Source organism: Buteo buteo, chromosome Z, assembly GCF_964188355.1.
Source record: "Buteo buteo chromosome Z, bButBut1.hap1.1, whole genome shotgun sequence".
NCBI lineage: Eukaryota > Metazoa > Chordata > Aves > Accipitriformes > Accipitridae > Buteo > Buteo buteo.
In genome coordinates, this window is record NC_134204.1 from 83402542 (window position 1) to 83422554 (window position 20013).

The window sequence follows — 20013 nt, forward strand, 5'->3', positions numbered from 1 at the left end:
TGCAAAGCTTTGAAAACCTGAATGTTTAGATGCCTTCTGAGAACTCTCGAGAGACATACAAGTGTCAACGTGCTGCTATTTGTCAGCTCTTTTAACACCGGGATGGGGGTGGGGGGGTAAAATCAAGAGATACCTATATGCTATATTGCCTGGCAGTGTTTGTGACACGGTGTCTTCTTGATCGCAGAAGTACTTACGTGTGAGGTGAAGCTGATGTGCCAAGTAAACCCACTTAAGTTAGCAAAGTTATTAGTGACAAAGTTAGGCTTGGGGGGTGCGAGAGCTTGCAGGCTTGAGTAACGAGGAAAAAAAAAAGTACAATTTCAAGAAAGGGCAGAGTAAATACCTACTTAGTAGCAATGGAGTTGTGACTCTCACCAGATAAACAGTACCCTGTAGACTCGAGGATGCTTTTTTTTTTTTTTTTTTTTTTTAATTCCTGTCGCTAGAATACCATGCCTTTGCAATAACATGCAAAGGAAAGGGTCCTTTTTAGGCGCATTTCCCTGAGAAAAGCCACCCCAGCGAGCAGCGTGAAGGCGGCCAGGCCCGAAGCCACTCAACCGACGGTGGATCTTCCCACACCCCGCGGGTGTCTGCCCCAGAGCCCCGGCAGGCCGGTGGTCGGGCCCCCCACCTCCCCACCACCCCTCGCCCTGAACGCCTCCCTCCGACAAGGCCCCACTGCCGGCTCAACGGCCGGGCTGGGCAGGACCCCCCCGCCCAGCACCTGCTGCCCACCCTCGGCCCCTTTTTATTTCTTTTTTTGTGTGTGTGTGTCCCCACTTCGGGAGGGTTACCCCGCTTCCCCCCCGCCCCGGGGTTCCCTCACACCCTCTCGCCCACCCGCGCACGCGTGTGTGAGGTGAAGTGGTGAGGGGGGGGGGGGGGGGGGAGGTGTGTGTGTGGGGCGGGAGGGGGGGGGTGTGCGCGCGCGGCGGGGCGCAGCGCGCAGGCGCGGCGCGGCCCGCCCGGCTCCCGCGCGCTCCCGGGCCTGAGCGGCGGGCGGGGAGGCGGGAGGAGGAGCGCGGGTCCGCCGGAGCCGCTCCCCTGGCGGCCGCCGGGGGCCGAGGCAGGCGCGGCGGGGCCCTTTGCGGAGCTGCCCTGCGCGCCCAGCCCCCGCCCAGCCGGGTATTGTTCCCAGCCCGTCTCCGCCGGGGAAGTTTTGCCCTCGTCCCGGCTCCGCTCCCCGCCGGGGCGGGGCGGGGGTGGGGGCTGGTGGGGGTGGGGGGGCCGGGGCCCCTTTGTCGCCACCTCCCCGGCGTGCGGCGGGCCGGCGGAGGGGGGCCGGCGGGGGGCGGGGGGGGGCGAGGCTCAACATGATGGCGGCCGAGGCCGGGGGTGAGGAGGGCGGCTCGGTTACCTCAGCCGGGACGGCGGGAGCCGCCGCGGGCGCGGAGCCGGGGCGCTACCCCGCCGTGTGCCCGAGCAGGGGGCCGGGGCCGCAGGGTCCCTTCCCGGCCGGCTCCGGCTCCGGCGGCTCTGGCGGCGGCAGCCCGGGCGCCGGCCCCCCGGGTGGCCCGGCTTTGTGCTCGGTGCTGGGGCTGCTGGAGCTGGGCGTGGGGCCTGCCCCTCCGGCGGCCGGCGGCGGCGCCTCCGCCACCACCACCACCGCAGCGGCCGGCCCGGGGCAGGGACCGGAGGCGGCCCGGACGACCGATCCCGGTACCGCCGCCTCCTCCGCCGCCGTCTTCCCCCCGCTGCCGCCGCCGCCGCCGCCGCCCCCCTTAGGCGGGGGGCTGGGAACTGTGGACGAAGGGGACTCGCTGGACGGGCCGGAGTACGAAGAGGAGGAGGTGGCCATCCCGCTCAACGCGCCCCCCACCAACCAGTGAGTAGCCGCCGCCCCGCCGGGGCCCGCCACGCCCGGCCGCTCCCCCCCGACCCCCCCTCCGAACCCCCCCGTCCTCGCCCCGCCGGTCTCCGGGGAGCGGGGTCCGCCGCCCCCACCTTTGCCCGGTGGAAAGTGTGTGTGGAAGTCCCGCAGAAGTTTTGTGACACCCCCCCCATCCCCCCCCCCCACTACCACCCCGCCCCCGGTTCCGCTGCACAGCAGGAAGGCTGCTCCGCCGGGAGAGTGCCCGGCGACGGGAGTCCCGGGGCGGGCAGAGCCGGTGCCCGGCCCGGCGGCGGCTGGTGCTCGGTGGAGGGGACAGCCCTCCTCCGCTTGGCGGACCGGCCGTGAAGAAGCAGCTCCCCTTCACTCGAAGGTGGTGCTCTGGGAATAACTGGGGTCAGCTCCTGGAAAAAAAAAGGCGCTCTGGTTTAGGGTGGTTGTGGTTTTTTTGTTTTTTTTTTTTTTTTCATTATTTTTTTATTTTTTTTTTATTTTGCAAGCTTTCATAGGGATACTGCAGGCTGCCAGGAAGAGTGAGCTATTCCGGTTGTGGTTTAACTACCTGTTGGGGAGGCTTTTCCAATCTCCGGTAGCACTGTAGTCTTTCTCAGCAGAGCCATAAGCTTTATTTTTCTTACATAAAAGCTAACAAAAATGCTTTCCGTGGCAAAAGATAACTCATATACCGTGTCATCATTTTGTATTGCATTGCTTTCTACTAAAAAAAAATAATAATTTAGCTTTTCCATTTCATACACAAACATAGCTAAAGTAATGTGCACGTGTTTGGTCCTTTTTTAAATTCAGGCAGTCTTGAAACGTGGATTTAAAGTGAATTAATATTCTATTTTTTAAAGTATCAGCAGAGAGGCTATTGTTATAAATCATGGCTAACTGATTTACTGCTCAGCCAATTTAAATTGAAGTTGATTTTAGTTAGGTTACGTTCGGAGAGGGGAGGCAGTTGGAAATAAGAAACTGTAAACCTGCAGTTAGGTTTTATTACACTCAGCCATCCATTAGGTTAATCGTGACTCCTGCAGTGCTGGTAATAGAAAGAATCTTGCACTAGAGGCAGACCAGTTCTGTGTTTATGTTGTGTGAAACATAAGATCAGATAATATTACGTAGAGTTTGTGTAATTAGTAAGTACTCGAAACACAGCCTTTGGATTTAACTGTAGAAAGTTTGCAGGTTTATGTAAAACACTTGCAAGGCTTGTATTAGAACAGAAAATAGCCCTTGAGCAGGTACCGTATTCTCCCCCCAAATGAAGTTGCTTCAGAGGATTAAATTGCTTCCATCAGCACCTAGGAGTATGTTGTTCCTTAAGTTACAGTGAGTATAGTCGATAATTTAGGGTTTTGAGGTACAGGGTGGCAGATGTATTCAAGATAGAGGTCAGAAAGTTAATCTGCAAACCCATCTGAATTTGGGTTCCTTTTACGTTCTGTCGTAACTCCACTGTCAGAGAGTTAACTTCTGCACTATTTCATGTACTTCCAAGATTTCAGGAGCCATTGCAGTTGTATGGAGGACATAAAAGGTAACGGTATAGGATTTCTTTTAAATTAGTCTCTCTAACCTTGACAGGCTTCCTAGTAATCCTTTATTCTTTTAATTTCTGGACTTGTTGTGGAAGTTTGTAGGCATTAAGGCCTTGTTTTGTGAAGATGGTGTTTGAATAGTCTTAGGCTTGTAGAATTCCCTAATAAGCTAGAAATAGGATTAGGCAGATTTGACAAAGGATAAGGAGGAAAATAAAATCAAAGTTACTTCTTCAGTATTGGGTGCCAAGTCAGTGAGATACAGAATCCTGCTCTTTGGTTTTCTCTCTGGAAGATCAGACTGCTTCTTCTGTTAGACCCGGCTAAGATCCCCATAGAACTGAGGAAGAAGCCAAAAAGCAAGCTGCTTTGAATTATTTTTAGAAAGTGGCGTAATTATTCATCAATAATCACCTGTTTGATACTAAATGATTGCTACCACGTCTACAATTCTGAGTGGATTTTGCAGTCAGAATATTGTCGTGTAAGTCACGTGCAATCATGATGGCTGACTTTCATGAGAGAGGATGTTAGATTTCTGACGAAGAGTACATGCTAGTGGAAGACTGCAGAGGCCCTGATTTTGTTTTGGTTGGCAAGGCTACTTACCTTAGTCAGACAAAGGGGACATTGAAGTTTTTGCGGGACCAGGGCATAGCTCTGTAGTTAAATGTTCTTCTCTTGAAGTTTCTTCAATACAGGAACATCCAAGAAATAAAATAAATTAAAAAAAAAAAGAATCAGAAGTTCATACCTCCACATACTTAATCTTTTTCTTTGCAATTTTATCCTTGGTGTGTGACTTTTCCATAAAAAAAATTAAGTTGGCTGATTAAAATGATTAGAAGCCTTTTCCCCTTTCATTCATCTCTTTTATTTATATTATACAGCATCAGTTTTTACCATTCTCAGTTAAGTCATTTAAATTGACCATATGTCGATAGTAAATTGTATCCTTTCAGTCCTGCTGTTTTATTTTGGAAGTGCCCTTTCTTTGTAGGCATACCATCTGCTTCTATGGAGTTGAACTCCTGATTGATTACCAAAAACAAAGATCAGTATTATCTACCATCTTATATAAGGAAAGGTCCAATATAAGTCTCTGAGAAGAGTAATTGATCTTGCAATTTAAACTTGAATTAAATTTCTCCAGTTGAATGTGATTACAAAACTGTTGTTCCATTTGTTTAAATATGACTGCCAGCTCCACCCTTTCCCACTTCCTCCTAATTCATTCAGTTTTTATAGGAGGCATGCAGGGTTGGCTTGATGGATAATTCCACGATTCTGTCAAATGTTTTTTTTGTCTTAATTGCTTACAATATGTTATGCATACATCAGAAAATTGAGGGTGCTCTTCACTCCTGGCCTTGTTTTATGTGATTATAAAATTACTGTTCTCCTCTGTAAGAATAAAAAGGGATTATTTCTTTCACAACAGTAACGACTCACTAGGCGTCTTTGCCTTCCCATGGACATGCATTGCATTTCAGGGTTAACTGAGTGGTTGGTTACTTGGCTCCAAACAAAAGTGTCTGGTAAGGTTGCTGCTGGTGTTTCCAAGCTCATACTCCAATCTTAGATTAGACTTTTAAGTATAAAGTAAAATGAAGCTTTCTGCATAAACTTAGACACAATTTATCACCTTTTCATCTCCTAACTTGTTTTGCAAATTAAAAAAAACAAACAAAAACAAAACACAAACCAAACAAAATCTAAGTTCCCAGTTTGTAAGCGTTGGGCCGTAAAGGTGTTACAGACGAAACATTTTTTTAAACGTGAGTAGCTCTTAAATACTGTATAGTTGACATTCTGGCATTCACAGTAACTAACCTGAAGAGATGGGAAGTAAAGCAGATGCAAGTTCTGCACTTCCCATCAGGATGCTGTAAATATAGTTTGTTCGGGGTAGTCAGGATGTGTTCATCTTTGCTAGCAAGCACCTAATACACTTAATTTCCTCTTCTCTTTTCCATGTACCTAAGGAAAAGGGGAATATGACTTCTCTTGGTGTGTTTTCTTTAATTTTGTAGCAGTGGGAGGAAATTGTTAGCATGTAACAGCTTCTCTTTATTCACAAAATCCCCAAGTAGCCTTGATTTTTGTCTTTGATCCAGAGTGAAACTGACTCAAGGCTTGTCTATTCTGTGTGTGTGTGGTTTTTCATTTTTCTGGAGCACAGCAGTAGCGCGTTTATATTGTAGCTTAATGCTAGATGGGAGACGCAGGATGCTAGGGGATAAAGTGGGCAACTCTGTGTTTGTTTTGGTCATTTTTTTTCTGTGCTTTCTGCCCTGTTTGCAAAGCTCACTGACAGAGGCTGAAATAGGGTAAGGAAATACCTTCGTATTTAATGAATGAATGCTACTTAACTTGGTTGTAAACCAGCGGTATGTGGAATAGTTCAGTTATTTATGTATTTGATTAAAAATCTTAGTTGACAAAATTATTTTAGATCCTAGTGTTCCATTAAGGTGGCAAAAGCAGTTCCACTGTATTCCAGCAAAACTGATATTTTTCTTACAGTGTTTTTTGAGCAGTGGTTATCAGTTCGAAATAGAAATAGTTGAAATCAAAAGCTATCAACCATTCAAAGTGAGATAGGCTGTCAAAATACTGTCTGTTTAAAACAGATCTTACCCAAAGCAGATGTATTCTTACAGCCACTCTTGGTGCCTGTTGAGGCAACATAATAGTGAGAAAAAGAGCTGAAGATAGAGAGGTGGATAGAGAAATATTACATAAGCATGGATTGCATGAAAGTAGAATATTTTCCTACCTGAACCTAGTGTGAAGTTCTATTTTTTTTCACGACTGTCAAAGGTGGCAAGTCCTGCGTTCCGCAGCAGTTATTTCAGTAACTCCTGAAAAGGAATTTTTTTCTGAATAATGGCTGCAGGCCCTTTTCCATACTGATGAATGAATCTGTTGCACTGAAAACTGAGGGCAAATAATATTGGCATGTTCAATTAGGTACTGTATAAACAAAAATGAAATGTGGTGTAACTTGATTTTAGTGTATGAGGTTTCTGTTTAGCAGTTAATGTGGTTAGCAGCTAAACTTTTCTAGATAATGAATTTCTTTATTAATTCCTGTTCTCTACGGAAGGGAAACACCTTATTTTTCTAAAGCTGATAGGTAGGATACGGATTTCGCCACTTACAGAACAGATCTGAATAGAAATCTGTTTTTAGCTCTGGCTGAATGTGTGGTGTTAGAAGTGCTGTCTTAAACGAATGGCTAAAAGCAGCAGAGTAAAATCGTGCCTAACCATATATAGGAAGTGAAGCAGTAAGTAAACGGAGTATGTTAGGTACATATATAAATGAAAGCTTCAGATGAAGAAAACCAGAAGTAGAACAGCATTCGATGCCGGAAGAAGTTTGAGGAGGATTTTTCAGTAGTTCAGTCAATATTTCTTGTTAACATCAGATGATGTAGTTTAGTTTAAACAGTGAATAGAGTCTCTTGATCTGTGCTTTATCTAGTTTTTATTTTGTGTCGTATGTTGACTCCCGGAACTTCAGTGTGGGACTTATGCACTTCATTTACTGGCCTACCCTATCGTGAAGCATAATATTGTGCCATATTTATTCACCTTCTCTTGTCTTAATGTTTTGTGGCTGGAGAGTGGGGAGGAGCACAAGTTTAATCTGTGGGGCCATGGGTCTCTTCAGTGTTGGAACCCATCTGTTGAGTCAGACATAAGTTCTTAGGACACCTGTAGTAGTTACCCTGTTGCTCACATATCTTTCTTTCTCCTTTAACAAAACCAAAAAATACCTTGGCATTTATCTCACTGATCGGTGCAGTAGGAGGGAGGAGAAGGCATGTTGTTTTAACGTTCTCTTTGTGCTGCATAGAAGTATTGCAGCGAAATGATGATGCGTTTCTTTGTGTCCTTCCGGAGTATGTTCAGTACTAATAAAATGTTACCAGTGGTTGACAAGTTTTATATACTTGTCCCATTTTATATACTTTTATATACTATATAAAGACTTCAGGCAGTCTTCAGTATTTTTTATTTTTATGTAAAATATCTGCTCTATCTCTCTGGAGCAGAAAAAAGTTGAGTCTGTCTTTAAATTATGTTTTGTGTTGAAGGTGGTGAGCAGTAGTCAGCATGGATTTATGAGGGGGAAATCGTGCTTAACCAACCTAACAGCCTTCTACAATGAGGTCATCGGCTCAGGTAGAAAGGAGGAGAGTTTACCTCAACTTTAGTAAGGCTTTCAACACCGTCTCCCATAGCCTCCTCATAGACAAGCTGACAGCTTACAGGTTAGATAAATGGGCAGTGAGGTGGATTGAAAACCGGCTGAACAGCCGGGCCCAGAGGGTGGTGATCAGCAGCACAAAGTCCAGGTGGAGGCAAGTCACTGGTGGTGTTCCCCAGGGTGTACCCAAGGGCCAATACTGTTTAACATTTTGATTAATGACCTGGATGCTGGGACAGAGTGCACCCTTAGCAAGTTTGTAGACAATGCAAAACTGAGAGGAGTGGCTGAAACACCAGGTGGATGTGCTGCCACCCAGAGTGACCTGGACAGGCTGGAAGATGGGGCTGCCAGGGATCTCGTGAAGGTCAACAAAGGAAATGCAAAGCTCTGGCACTGGGGAGGAGTAACCCCAAGCACATGCTAGGGGCTGACCAGCTGGAAGGCAGCCCTGCAGAGAAGGACATGGGCGTTGCGGTGGACAGAGCCAGCAACGCACCCTCATGGCAAAGGCGGCTAACAGTATCTTGGGCTGCACTGGGAGGAGCGTTGCCAGCAGCTTGCGGGAGGTGGTCCTTCTCCTCTGCTCAGCACTGGTGAGACACATCTGGAGTGCTGTGCCCAGTGCAGGGCTCGCCAGTACAAGAGAGACATGGACTTACTGAAGTGGGCCCGGGGCAGGGCCACGAAGACGATGAAGGAAATGGATCGTCTGTCAGACAAGAAGAGGCTGAGAAAGCTGGGACTGTTCACCCTGGAGAAGAGGCAGCTCGGGTGGGTCTTATCCATGTGTATAAATACCTGATGGGAGGGAATGAAGAAGAGGGAGCCAGACTGTCCTCTGTGGTGCCCAGTGATAGGGCAAGAGGCAATAGAAACAAAATAAAGAATTTGAAATTCCATCCGAATAAAAAAAAAAGCCTTTTTTTATGGTGGGAGTGGTCAAACAGTGGCAGATGTTGCCCAGAGAGGTTGTGGCATCTCCATCATTGAGGATGTTCATTACCCAAGTGAACATGGCCCTGAGCAACAGCTGTAGCTGGCTCTGCTTTAGCAGGGTGGGGAGAGAAGGTTGGACTAGATGATCCCCAGCAGTCACTTCTAACTTGAGTGAATCTGTATATGTCCAAATATACTATTTATAGTTGAGGATCAGTGTTACAGGACCTATTTGCTGGAAATTGTTACTTTAAGTAGAAAGGAATAATGTCAGAGGCAGTAGCTAATAGGGAAGACTTTAAAGGAAAGGACAAGAAATCCTTAGGATCGTAAACAGAATATTTCATTATATATTATAGCAGATCTCATAATTTTCTGCTGTAAAAGCTCAAGAATTTGCCTGTTGAAAAAAAGAAGTCTTTCTTAGGTAGCTAGCAGTGCTGCTTAAATATTTAATAAATTTGCTTGGAATATCTACCTTTTCCTTCTAAAGTATGTTTTTATTACAATTATTAATGTGTACAAATTAATGTATACAAACCAGTGTTGCTAAATTAAATGGAAAGCTCCAGTCAGTGTTCTGGTAAGTTAGCAGTCTGATTCTTGTGATGATCAGGCCCTAAAAAAGTCATTTTCATCTTCAGTGTTTGGTATTTGCAGCTGCTTCTGAGGCCAACTTCATACCAAATGAATTCTTTTTGTTAGGGTTTTTTCTTTTGTTAAACTGAAATAGCAATAGTTGTTCATCCTCAAGTGCTAATTTTTTTTCCAAGTATACAGTTTCATCAGGGTTGGAATATATAGAATCATAGAACCATAAAACAGCCCAGGTTGGGAGGGACCTTGAAAGATCATCTAGCCCAGCCTTTTGTGGGAAAGGGAGTGTAGCTGAGTTTATCTAGGAGCCTGTCCAGTTGCATCTTGAAAACTTCCAGTGAGGTTTTCCTCCTCCCTGGGGAGGTTGTTCAAGTGAATGATTGTTCTTACTGTAAAAAAAATTTAACTACTGGAATAGTGTGATGAGGTCCCCCTGAGCCTTCTCTTCTTCAGGAAGAAGAGGCCTAACTCAGTCTTTCCTCACAGGGCAGGTTCTCCAGCCCTTTGATCATCTTTGTGGCCCTCCTTTGGACCCTCTCCAGTCTGTCGGCATCTTTCTTGAATTATGGGGACTGGAACTGGACACAGTACTGCGGGTGCAGCCTGAAAACTGGTAGAGTGGGTTGATCGCGTCTCTACCTCTGCTAGCAATGCCCGTGTGGGTGCAGCGCAGGATCCGATCTGCCTTTGCTGCTGTAGTGGCACGCTGCTGACTTCTGATCATCCTGTTGTCCACCAGGACCCCCAGGTCCCTCTCAGCAAGGCTGCTCCCCAGCCACACGGATCCCAGCCTGGACTGGGCTCTTCGGTTATGTCATCCCCGGTGCGGGACATTGCACTTGTCTTTGTTAAACTTCATACAGCTCTTGCTAGCCCACGCTTCCAGCCTGCCCAGGTCTCTCTGTAGGGTGGCTCTCCCTTCTGGCGTGTCTAGCTCACCACCCAGTTTGGTGTCATCAGCAAACTTGGTGAGGGTGCTTTTAATCCCATCATCCAGCTCATTTGTGAAGATGTTGAACAACGTGGGGCCAAGTGTCAATCCCTTGGGGACCCCATTTGTGACAGGCTGCCAGCCAGAGTACAAACCACTGATCACCATGCTCTGAACCCAGCCTGTGAGACAATTTCCTTCCGATCTTGCAGACCACCCATCCAGTCTGTATCTTGCCAGTTTGTCCAGTTAATGTTAGTGTTGAGATGTTAACTGTATGTAATTATATGTGAAGAAGTTGAGTATGTAACTACATGGGACTATTTAAAACATTACAGTTTTCTGTTAAAGATTACTGTCATTGGCTCAGCAGGGGTGGGTATGTGATTTTCTTATTAATAGCTTCTTAAAGATATTTGGACAAGTTCTGTGAACTTCCCCTTGCAGAGTACACTGCTTTCTTTTCTGGAGTAGTTTCCAGAAACCATCTAGGTTTAGCCAGCCTTTGATAATCAGCCCAGGAATTGTATGGTAATTCTGTGTAGATTTGTGGAAGAAGTTTTTCTAAAGTGTTGGTCTTTTTTGTTGTTGTTGTTAAGATTTTACATCCACCTTTTGCTTTCCATAAAATTATGCATATGTACATAAATGTTCAGCTGTATGTAGGACACGCGCAAAAGGATATTTGGTCTGTGGCTTACTCATTGGGTTTTGTATGGTTATTTTACAGATAAATTGCATCATCTTTTTCTATACATAAAATTTAAGAGTAACCATAAATCAATCAATTCCTCTTTTATATTGCCATCTGTTAGAGTAACATTAGAGACATTACAAGATTCAAGCCTGGATACTTGCTTAATCTGGAAGATTAAGGAATTGCTTGCATTATCTTGTTGAAACCACACCTTTTCCCCAGAATTTTTCTTGCATAGATTTTTGTGCTTTCTAAGCATCTGTGGAGACATTTTTTTTTTGTTGCTGTTCTTTCTACTCCTTGGCATTAAAAGGGATGCTAGATAAATTTATTTATTCTTCCAAAAGCAAAATGTGTACCAAGCCTCTGTAGTAATCATCCCGTTCTATATTCAAGTATAGAAATAGATATTTTTTTTCCTGCCTTAGTTGTACACACAGTGTTTTTATGTCACACTGTTGGATTTGTTGTGTATGGATTGTACTCTCCATGTTATATTCCCTCACTGTTGTTCCTAGTGCATGTGGGAAGAATTGGATATCTTTTAATCCAGGCATTGTATCTGTCTTTGATTTCTAGTGTTTAACTGTCAGGGTTTTCTCGTTATAGAAACAGTTATCTATCCATGGGTGCGATGCACTTCTTTAGAGAGGCCTTCCAGCTTGCAAGAGGAGGTGAGCATGGAGCACAGAACAAAAACCTATGCTTGGTTAGAGAGGGTGAGGTGAAAGGAGGAGGAGAAGGAAGGTGAAGGAGCCTCTGGTACATTTAATGAGGTTAATGGCAGACAAGATGAATGTCTTAGAAATTTCTCATTTATTGCCAAAGAATATCTGCTGATTTGTGTAGCAGTATTGGTTCTGTAGTAGTTACTCTTAGTTCAAACAGAAAAAGGCATATTTTTTACTTGAGGGCCCGAGTAGGAAGCATGTGAAAATGCTAAGTTTCTTGCTAACAGCTTTAATGAGTTCCAGAACTCACTTCCTAAGCTGATCCTTCAGGAAGAAAATGCAAACTGTTTCAAGAGCTATTTTTCAGCCAGTTTAGCTACTTTTTACCTGCTTATTGGTGGCTCTTGCAAAAATGAGATAGGCTCTCAGTCTTTGTTTCAGTAAATACGTATCAGGTAGGATTGGAAGAGATCTTTTGGCTATGTGGGATATTACACTGTTGTCACATCTCTGTGTCTTTTAAAGCTTATAGCATTGTTTGTTACAGCAGTTGAAACTTTCAGAACCTTTCTTTCCGTAGTGAAGTCATTTAAATGTATTCCTTTAACTGTATGCTTATCTTGCTCTTTCATCTTTGCATAGTCTTTTTGTTAAGATGTACTGATGGTTTTGGTTAATCTGTTTTGTTTTAGCCCAGAGTTGATGTAAACTCTGCTGAAAGTGTTCTGATGGCTTCTTTTGGGGGTGTGTGTGTCCCATGGTTAACAGGTTGTCACAGCTGCTGTACTGACGAGAGCCTACGATAGTGACTTTCCACGGTAGTTGACTGGTTCCTAGTCTTGAAGTGCAGCACGGTTCAGTTTTCCACATGCTGTTTCTAAGAGGTTTTGGAACAGTCAAATGAGAAAAGCAGAATTGTTCTTCATTAGGCTTACATGGGTATGCCTAGATGCATTGTACAGCCTCTTAGAAAAATGCATAGGGATGCAAAAGGGATAAAACCCCCTCCCTCCATTCCCTAGAAGAGTATGTAACACTCACATACTTGGCTTCAAGTTAGTTTCAACTCTTGTTTCATTATCTTAAAGGTGCATCCAGTGTAGTAGTTGATAGGTATTTGCAGAGCTTTTTCTGACAGGAAGTTCTTTGTGATGTGGAGAACTGCAAAGACTTGGTCAAAAATTGGTAACTACTGAATAGTAACTAATAGGACAGAAGAAGGATGTGAATTTACTGAAGTTTGAGTGAAACTTAATTTAATCTCTACAAATAATGTGCGTAAAGGAAGTAGTGCAGCCTTACAAATCTGACAGAGAAGGGGGTAAAGTGTTAGAAGGCAGAGTCTGGATAAAAATGGTAAAACTAAGAATGCTGAGAGAAACTGTAAGACAGAAATCAAAGTTAAACAGTGAATAGGAGCATCCAGTCTTCACATGGAAAGCTTGAGAGGGGGTGGTTGGTGTTAAGAGGATAAGAAGAAGCAAGTAAGAATACAGGATATTTTGTTGTGTTTTTTTTTCTCCTCTGTCTTTATGAAACTGCTTGAGATTCCTGTGTGCCATTTGAAAGTGAGGATTTTCCCAGTTCATGGTAATCGTCTTTGCTCTCTTTTGCCTCAAATGGGAACAGAGCTTGCATAGTCTCAGAGGGTGATAACTAGAATCTGTAATGTGTGAAAGGTACTAAGGCAGTGACTGAATTGATGGAGGGGAGCTCTGACCATGACTGCTAGAAGTTCTCCATTCCTCTTACACGTTTTGTTGAAGCAGTACGGTATGGCTAAGAGCCTTGAGTGAAGTGGATATGGCATTTGATGACCCTTTTTCCTGTACACCATAACTTTTTCTAGACAGAAGTAGAGAGGCCTGCAGCTGTTCTCAACATCTACATTTGTACTAAGTTGCTGAAAAACACTTCTACTCCCCTTCAGCACTTTCTCCTGCATTCCCTCCTCCCTAACCTACTGTGTTCCTAACTAAAAATTGCAGCATACTGTAACAGCAGAATCCTTTAGTGGAACAACAAAGCTTCGTAATATTTGCTTTTCCCACATGTAAAAAGGAAATATGTAAATAAAAGGATTTGGTTGAACAATGTGACATGCTTCCACACACAATAGCAGCTGCCTCCTTCCAGATGGCAAATTCGCCATCTGCTGCCTCTTTGTGAACAGCCTGTGCCTTGCATGGACCTTGTGTAGTGTCCATGTTGAGGGCTGAAAGTCCTGTTACTGTACCATGAGCTTGCTAAAGGAATGCAGTGTAGTTGCATTCCTGCTCACAGTAAACAGTGCTGGCTGGGCCCAGTGAGGCTGGTGTGACTGGGTGTCTGGTACCCAGCATGTTCCATGGAGTGAAGGAAAATTAAGGAGCTCTTGTTTGCAGGCCAGAGGTAACGGCTCTAACTGCAGTGCAGCTCCTTTCACGAGGTTCATGACTTACAGCTTACGGCTGTCAACCACACAACATGGCTATGGCTGTAGTGTAGGGACAGTTCTTCTGCGCAGCTGTATGTTGCTTGTGTGGCTATATAAGCTGTCTGTGATGTTGTGTCTGCATTCTGTCTGTTTGCTGTAATTAAGACTGTGATACATAGGGTTGGAGTTTTGAACATGCTGCTTTCGATTTAAACTGGCAGATGGGAGTATTTTCTTGCACAGCTTCTGAGTAGTTTGTGAAACATGGAAGCATGTTATCGGTATTCTCTTAGCAGCAAAATAAAGGTCGCAATTTAGGTAACAATTTTACAAGTTTGTTACAGCAGTTAGACAGGTGGTCATGGAAACAAGCACCTAAATTGTAATCTCTAGTTAATAAGACATTTTATGGTTGAATCACTCCATAACATTCTGTTGCAAGGCTACTTGCGCTTTCTCTTTTAATGCATCTCATAATAGCTATTGTATTATCAGGGCACTAGCTGTGATTCAGAATGTCATTTAATTATGTTTGCTCAAAACACTGTGAAAAGAGTGGATTGTCAACATTTAAAAATGTGCAAAGTTAATGTTAGAAATACAAAAGTGTTCATAGGTAGGACTAGGCAAGCAAGCAGAGGAGACTGACTAGAAATGATAGCGATCTTGTCTTTGGCAATGATGGAGGATATAAATCTAAGTTACGGTTTTGAGTGCACACATTTGGTAAGTCACAGCCACAGGGGCAACTTTGTATTTATGAACAGCTAGGCAGGCTTTTTATTTGATACCTTTCTATCCAAACCTGAATTCCTTTCATGAGACTCCTAGTACAGTGTAGGTAGGAGTCCCTTCTACATCTGTTCAGAAGCTGTATTTGATATAAATCAAGAGATCTGCTTAAATGTTGCTTCTGACTGTGAACATATTAAACATTGAGCTGTTATGGTTGCAAAATGCCAAAGCTGTTGATCTTGACCTATAAAACTTTAAGTGGTGGAGAGCCTCCAAAAGGGGAAGGCTAGTTTCTTGTGATGTATTTTTGCAGAAACACTGAACTCAAGCTTCACTGAGATACCTGGTTGAGGGTTAAAGCCAGAGGATCTGGGATTTATTTTATTTTGGAATGTACAATGGCCTGGTCCTCTCTTTCAGAGTGTTCTGCACTCTTTATTCTCTTATGAAATTAGAAGTAGGACAGGTTCGGTAGTTTAGTCATTTCCGTTGTACTTTCTTTGGATAGCATTGAGAATTGGAGGGATCTACCTTTATAACTGATAGTACAGCATAAGTGATCTTAACATTTTTCACTGAATGTGCATGTATGAATTTTTGCTCAGTACATTAACCAATATCCACAGAAAGATTGATATATGGCTGTATTTCAAAGCAAAAAAAATCCTACAACCTTTTAACAGAAGTATTATAAAGATAATGCCACTCCTTAATTGGGCACTTGATATCTTTAAATCAGATCAAGTGCTGCAATTTTGTAAAATAATCTTTACTGTTTGCTATCAAACTACTTGAAGATAACAATGCAACACTGCAGAGTGCATCTTCATATAGTATTGAAAAAGGGTGATAGCTGGATGAAATATAAGATGTGCACTTCTAAAAATGAAGTCTTTCAACACTCTTATACTATATATTGCTTGGATATAGTGGTTCTGTCTAGTCATGAAACTCTGCGCTCTGGAAAAACGCAGATATTTCTCAACAAGCATTTTGCATCCTCTTAATGGTATCTTAAAAGCTTGTTCTTAAGTGTATATCCTGTTTTTTAAAGATGTGTGCTATCTACAGAGGCTTCCTGAGGATATCACTGGAGCTGTTTTCTGCTACCATTGCTCAATATTGACTACTTTACTGCCATTTGTACCTTCATATCAGTTGGTAGTTAAATTCAGTGTTAATACTTATTTCTGTAGCTAGTGGTATAATTTGTGCATTATGCTAATGCATAGCGAGCTGTAAAATACAGTGTATTTTCTATCAGGTGTTAATATGTCAAATATGTGCATAGTGACACTGAATTTAATTGCACTCAGAAGTTAACTAGATATTTTTATTTCAGAAAACATACCTTTTCTGAAATGGGGGAGCAAATAATTTTTAACCCTGCTTCTACTTTACCAGGTAATAAATGTTTTCTGTTAGGCTTGATATAACACCGTTGAATGAGAGAGAATATGTATAGCCTCTTCAGTGTTAGAGGAGGTGATCACCAATATGTGGGATATAGCAATATATGTATTGCTGTCACTGTCAAGGAGGGTGTCCTCTTTGTTCAAAGGTTCTGGTTGTAAAATTGGAGCATCCAAGTTTATGCTATCTTTGTAAGAAATCCCAGTCCCTTACAGAAAAAATAGAATGTCTTGTTTGCAAGTAATCCTGCCTTTTTGTTTTCCTAGTATATTTTTTATTAGTAGTTTGTATTCTTATTAACACTCACACCTTCCCTATTTCGAAAGTGTGCCTTTAAATTTGGCATTTTAAGGCAATGTGTCTCTCAATAGAGTTAAGATTATTCTTCTCAAGTAGATGATAAATAGGAACAAATTAAACAAAGCTTAGTGAACCTGTTGTTAGTTTAAAATAGGCTTCATGGAATGTTGGTTTCAAAGAATTTCTTGGATCAGGAAAGTTTCTTGAGTCTCTGGGGAGTTTCTTACTTCGTGAAAGTCGGTCTATCCAGAATAGCAAAGCCCATTTGTTGTGACATGTGCTGTGAATGAACAAACTCGTATTTCAGCTATGCTGTGCACACTGACAAGCAGAATATTTCGTCCTAGGTACTTCAAAACAGACAGTCTTGATTTTGTTTCCTTTCCTAAAAGACCCTCCTGGTAGGAGCAGTGTGATCCCTTTTTTGCAGGCCTTTTTTTAGTGCCAGGTTTCTGTCCACGAGGCTCCGTTGCTCTGCAATGGGATGAGACAGGATCTCACTGATGTAACTCGGCCTGTAGCAGCCTCAAGTGCTATATGTTGTACAGACACAACAGTGCTTTTTCTGGTTTAACTTGTTTCGACCAGGATGAGGAAGAGAAGTGAAGGAGAGCTATACTAGCAAGCACATAGCTTTTCCAGGGTAAACAGTACCTATGCTGATGCCGCTTCTGCTGGTATACATGATGTTTATTGGTTTAGTTTATCTGATTTTCAGTCTGATAAAAGCTCTCAAAACTTTTGCTTCCATTTCATATTAAAAAAAAAGTAAAATGCTTCCAGTCAGATTTTATGAACAGCCCAGCTATTCATGTTTTTTGGAAGTGTAATCAGTGCAGTTTCTGGTATTCTTGCATATATTAGTTCAAAAGGTCATTTACATATCTTTTCCAAAATGCATTTTTGTGATTCTTGCAAGACATATGTGAACTGTTAGAACTCAAAGGCAAATCGTCTGGCATGGTGAAGGATTTAAGTTGTCTAAAACAGTGGCTGTATGGAAGCTGATGTTTTCGCAAGTGTAGAAATTAAAGGTTGAATTAAGCATAGTTAGTTGATGGATGAAGAGCTAATAAATTTTTACAGTATGTAGCTCTGGAACATGCTGTGGCTTTGTGAACGTGATGAGAACAATGCTTGGCTTTATATTTGAATGGCACTCTCCACTGCTGCTTGCTTTTTTTTTTTTTTTAAAAAAAAAAAAAAACCCTAATACTTGATGATTTTGAGTAGAACGAGTGTTCTCACAAAAGCTGTGTAAACAAACTGAGGTAAGGCGAGTGAATGCTTGCATGGTAACAGTCTAAACTTTCCTTTAGACTGAAGTGTTCCTTTGTCATATTTTGCAGTCTGTGATTTGCCAGGCATCTGCAGTTCTTTTTAATTGAGAGGGTATGCATTGTGATGAGCAAAGACTGTTTTGGGGCCGGATGGTGGTCTGGTGACTGCTGTCACTCCAATTCAATGCAGGCTTTGCTACAGCAGTACCGGTGTCAGCTAAGAAACAGGTTGTTAAAATTCACTTCTCAATTTATGCTTTTGGAAAATCCAGCGTGAACTGAAGCCCATGTAGGCTTAAAACAGTGTTCCAAGTGAGATCAGTTACCTCTGGTTCTGTTTGTTTAAAATAAGCAAATTAGGAAGGAGAGAAAAGCTGATGATACGTCTAGAGCCTCCACCCCTTGGAATGGTTCATTGGGAGAAGCAGGTTATCTGAAAAACTATGCTATCTTAAAAATATTGTTTATTGGAAATAAGTAAACTGGGAAGTTGAACATGTAAAGGTGTGATAAGTTTGAAACAAGGGTTTGGAGTTACATCAGTTTTGACTGAAAGCTTTTGTTAGTTTCATAGGACTATTCTGTCAAAATAAACAGAAACCTTAAGTTCTAAGGAGACCCATTGTTGTTTTTTTCTCAGGTGGTATCATGGAAAACTTGACAGAACAATTGCAGAAGAACGTCTTCGACAAGCGGGAAAACCTGGAAGTTACCTTATTCGAGAGAGTGATCGGAGACCAGGTTCATTTGTGCTTTCATTCCTTAGTAAAACAAATGTCAATCATTTTAGGTGAGAATTAAATGTTTTATTTTAAAATACTATAATCTGTTTCTTTTTGGTTTTAGAACACAATAGAGTACAAACAGAAAACAATCATGGTATTATAACTGAATATTTTTGACTTTATTCTTGCGTTGTACAGCTTTTTACTTGTGTTTAATTGTTTTAAAATATGCTGCTTAAAAATGACTTCGTAGGCTAAAGAACAAAAATGTGAGGAAACCAACAACATGTGGATAGAGAAGCCTGTCTAAAGCAGTTGTGAATAGACTTAAAGCAACATGCAGGTTTCATGAGTCAGTCCAGGAGATTGTTTTGAGTGTGTTCCGTAGTAGCCATTGTAGGTCACAGGACATACTTAAAGTGCCAGCACATCTGGTTGCTTCCTTAATTTTGAGGGACAGCCTCCCCCCCCCCCCAAAAAAAAGAAAAAACCCAATAAGAAACAAAGAGATTATCTGTTTAATAATCTGAATGTTTGCTGGAAACAGCTTTCAGTATGTATTAGAATTAGTTGATCAAAATACAAGTAGCTCTTTATCCAAAGTTGTAACTAGAGTTATTTTACCATTGCCAAACTGTGTACGTTAGTGAGTTCATTGTCTTTAGTGTAAATGAGATGAATTCTGAGAAGAGCTTGAAGGTTAGTCAGCAAGTGCAGTCCTGCAGTGTAGTGTTCATCTTTACGAAATAGGAAAGCAAATGTTTCTTCAGCAGACAAAAGAAATCTCTGTCAGTTGTCTGGATAGCATCAAACAAATGCAAAGCAAATTCTTCAACTTCTGAAAGTGAGAATTACCCACAATACCAACATATGAGCGACTATGTGCATGGTTTGCAAATGTAGGAAGTTTTTGGTTGCATCTGCTGTGTGATGAAGTATGGCTCACAGGTCCTGATCTACCATTGACATGAAGGCATAATTCTCTTAAGTGCAGATGATATAGCACACAAATAGTATCTCATGTTTACATCTTGCCATCTGAGCTATCAGTTTCAGCTTCTCATCTGTACTGATACTGGTTTGGGAACTGGTTACTGTGTAGCAATAGCAGAAAAGTAAACTGTGCTAATACTTGCTTTCTAGTGCTGTTTTAGAGTCCTGGATTATTTTTAATAACTTCTCTTTTTCAAGCCAGTAGCAGGCAATTGACTATTGGTTAATGCCCACCATAAGTGTTTCTGGCATCTCAGGTAGAAAAATAGTCTAACGATTTCTGATTCCCTAAGGAAAGGGTCCTTACCATGTTCTCAAACCTTAAAGTATCTTTCATTCTGAGGACCGTAAAACACACAGAGATAAATATTCGAAGGGAATTAATTTGTTAATACTGTTCTTCAGAGATCAGACATGTTTTCAGTTTCGTTCTTTGACTGCCAAGTATATTTTTTTTGTTTGTTATTAGCTAGGCAAGTGTTACACTCAAGAGCATTGTCAACTTAAAGAATGGTAGCCTTAAAGTAATTTCAAGCAAATACAGGGATGGATCTCCTATGCCCCACAAAGTAGAAGAGCTGTTTCTGCCAAAGCTTGATCTTTGCCAATTGCAGCCTACCAGGAATGGGTGAAACTTCCATTTTAAAAAAAGTCCTTCATATTTTATTTCCTAAAAGGTTATTTTTCACATTAAACTTCTCTTAGAATTCTGTG

At 42.4% G+C, this 20013-nt stretch overlaps 1 protein-coding gene across 1 annotated transcript in view; it reads left to right on the forward strand.

Moving 5' to 3' along the window:
* Window positions 1-1294: 1294 nt before the first annotated feature.
* RASA1 (RAS p21 protein activator 1) overlaps window positions 1295-20013 on the forward strand; it is a 65313-nt gene continuing 46594 nt past the window's right edge. Inside the window, exons 1-2 of the mRNA XM_075020092.1 lie at window positions 1295-1831; window positions 18222-18371. Coding sequence (XP_074876193.1) covers window positions 1320-1831; window positions 18222-18371 — 662 coding nt within the window. The 5' untranslated portion in view covers window positions 1295-1319. The remainder of the gene's footprint in view (window positions 1832-18221; window positions 18372-20013) is intronic.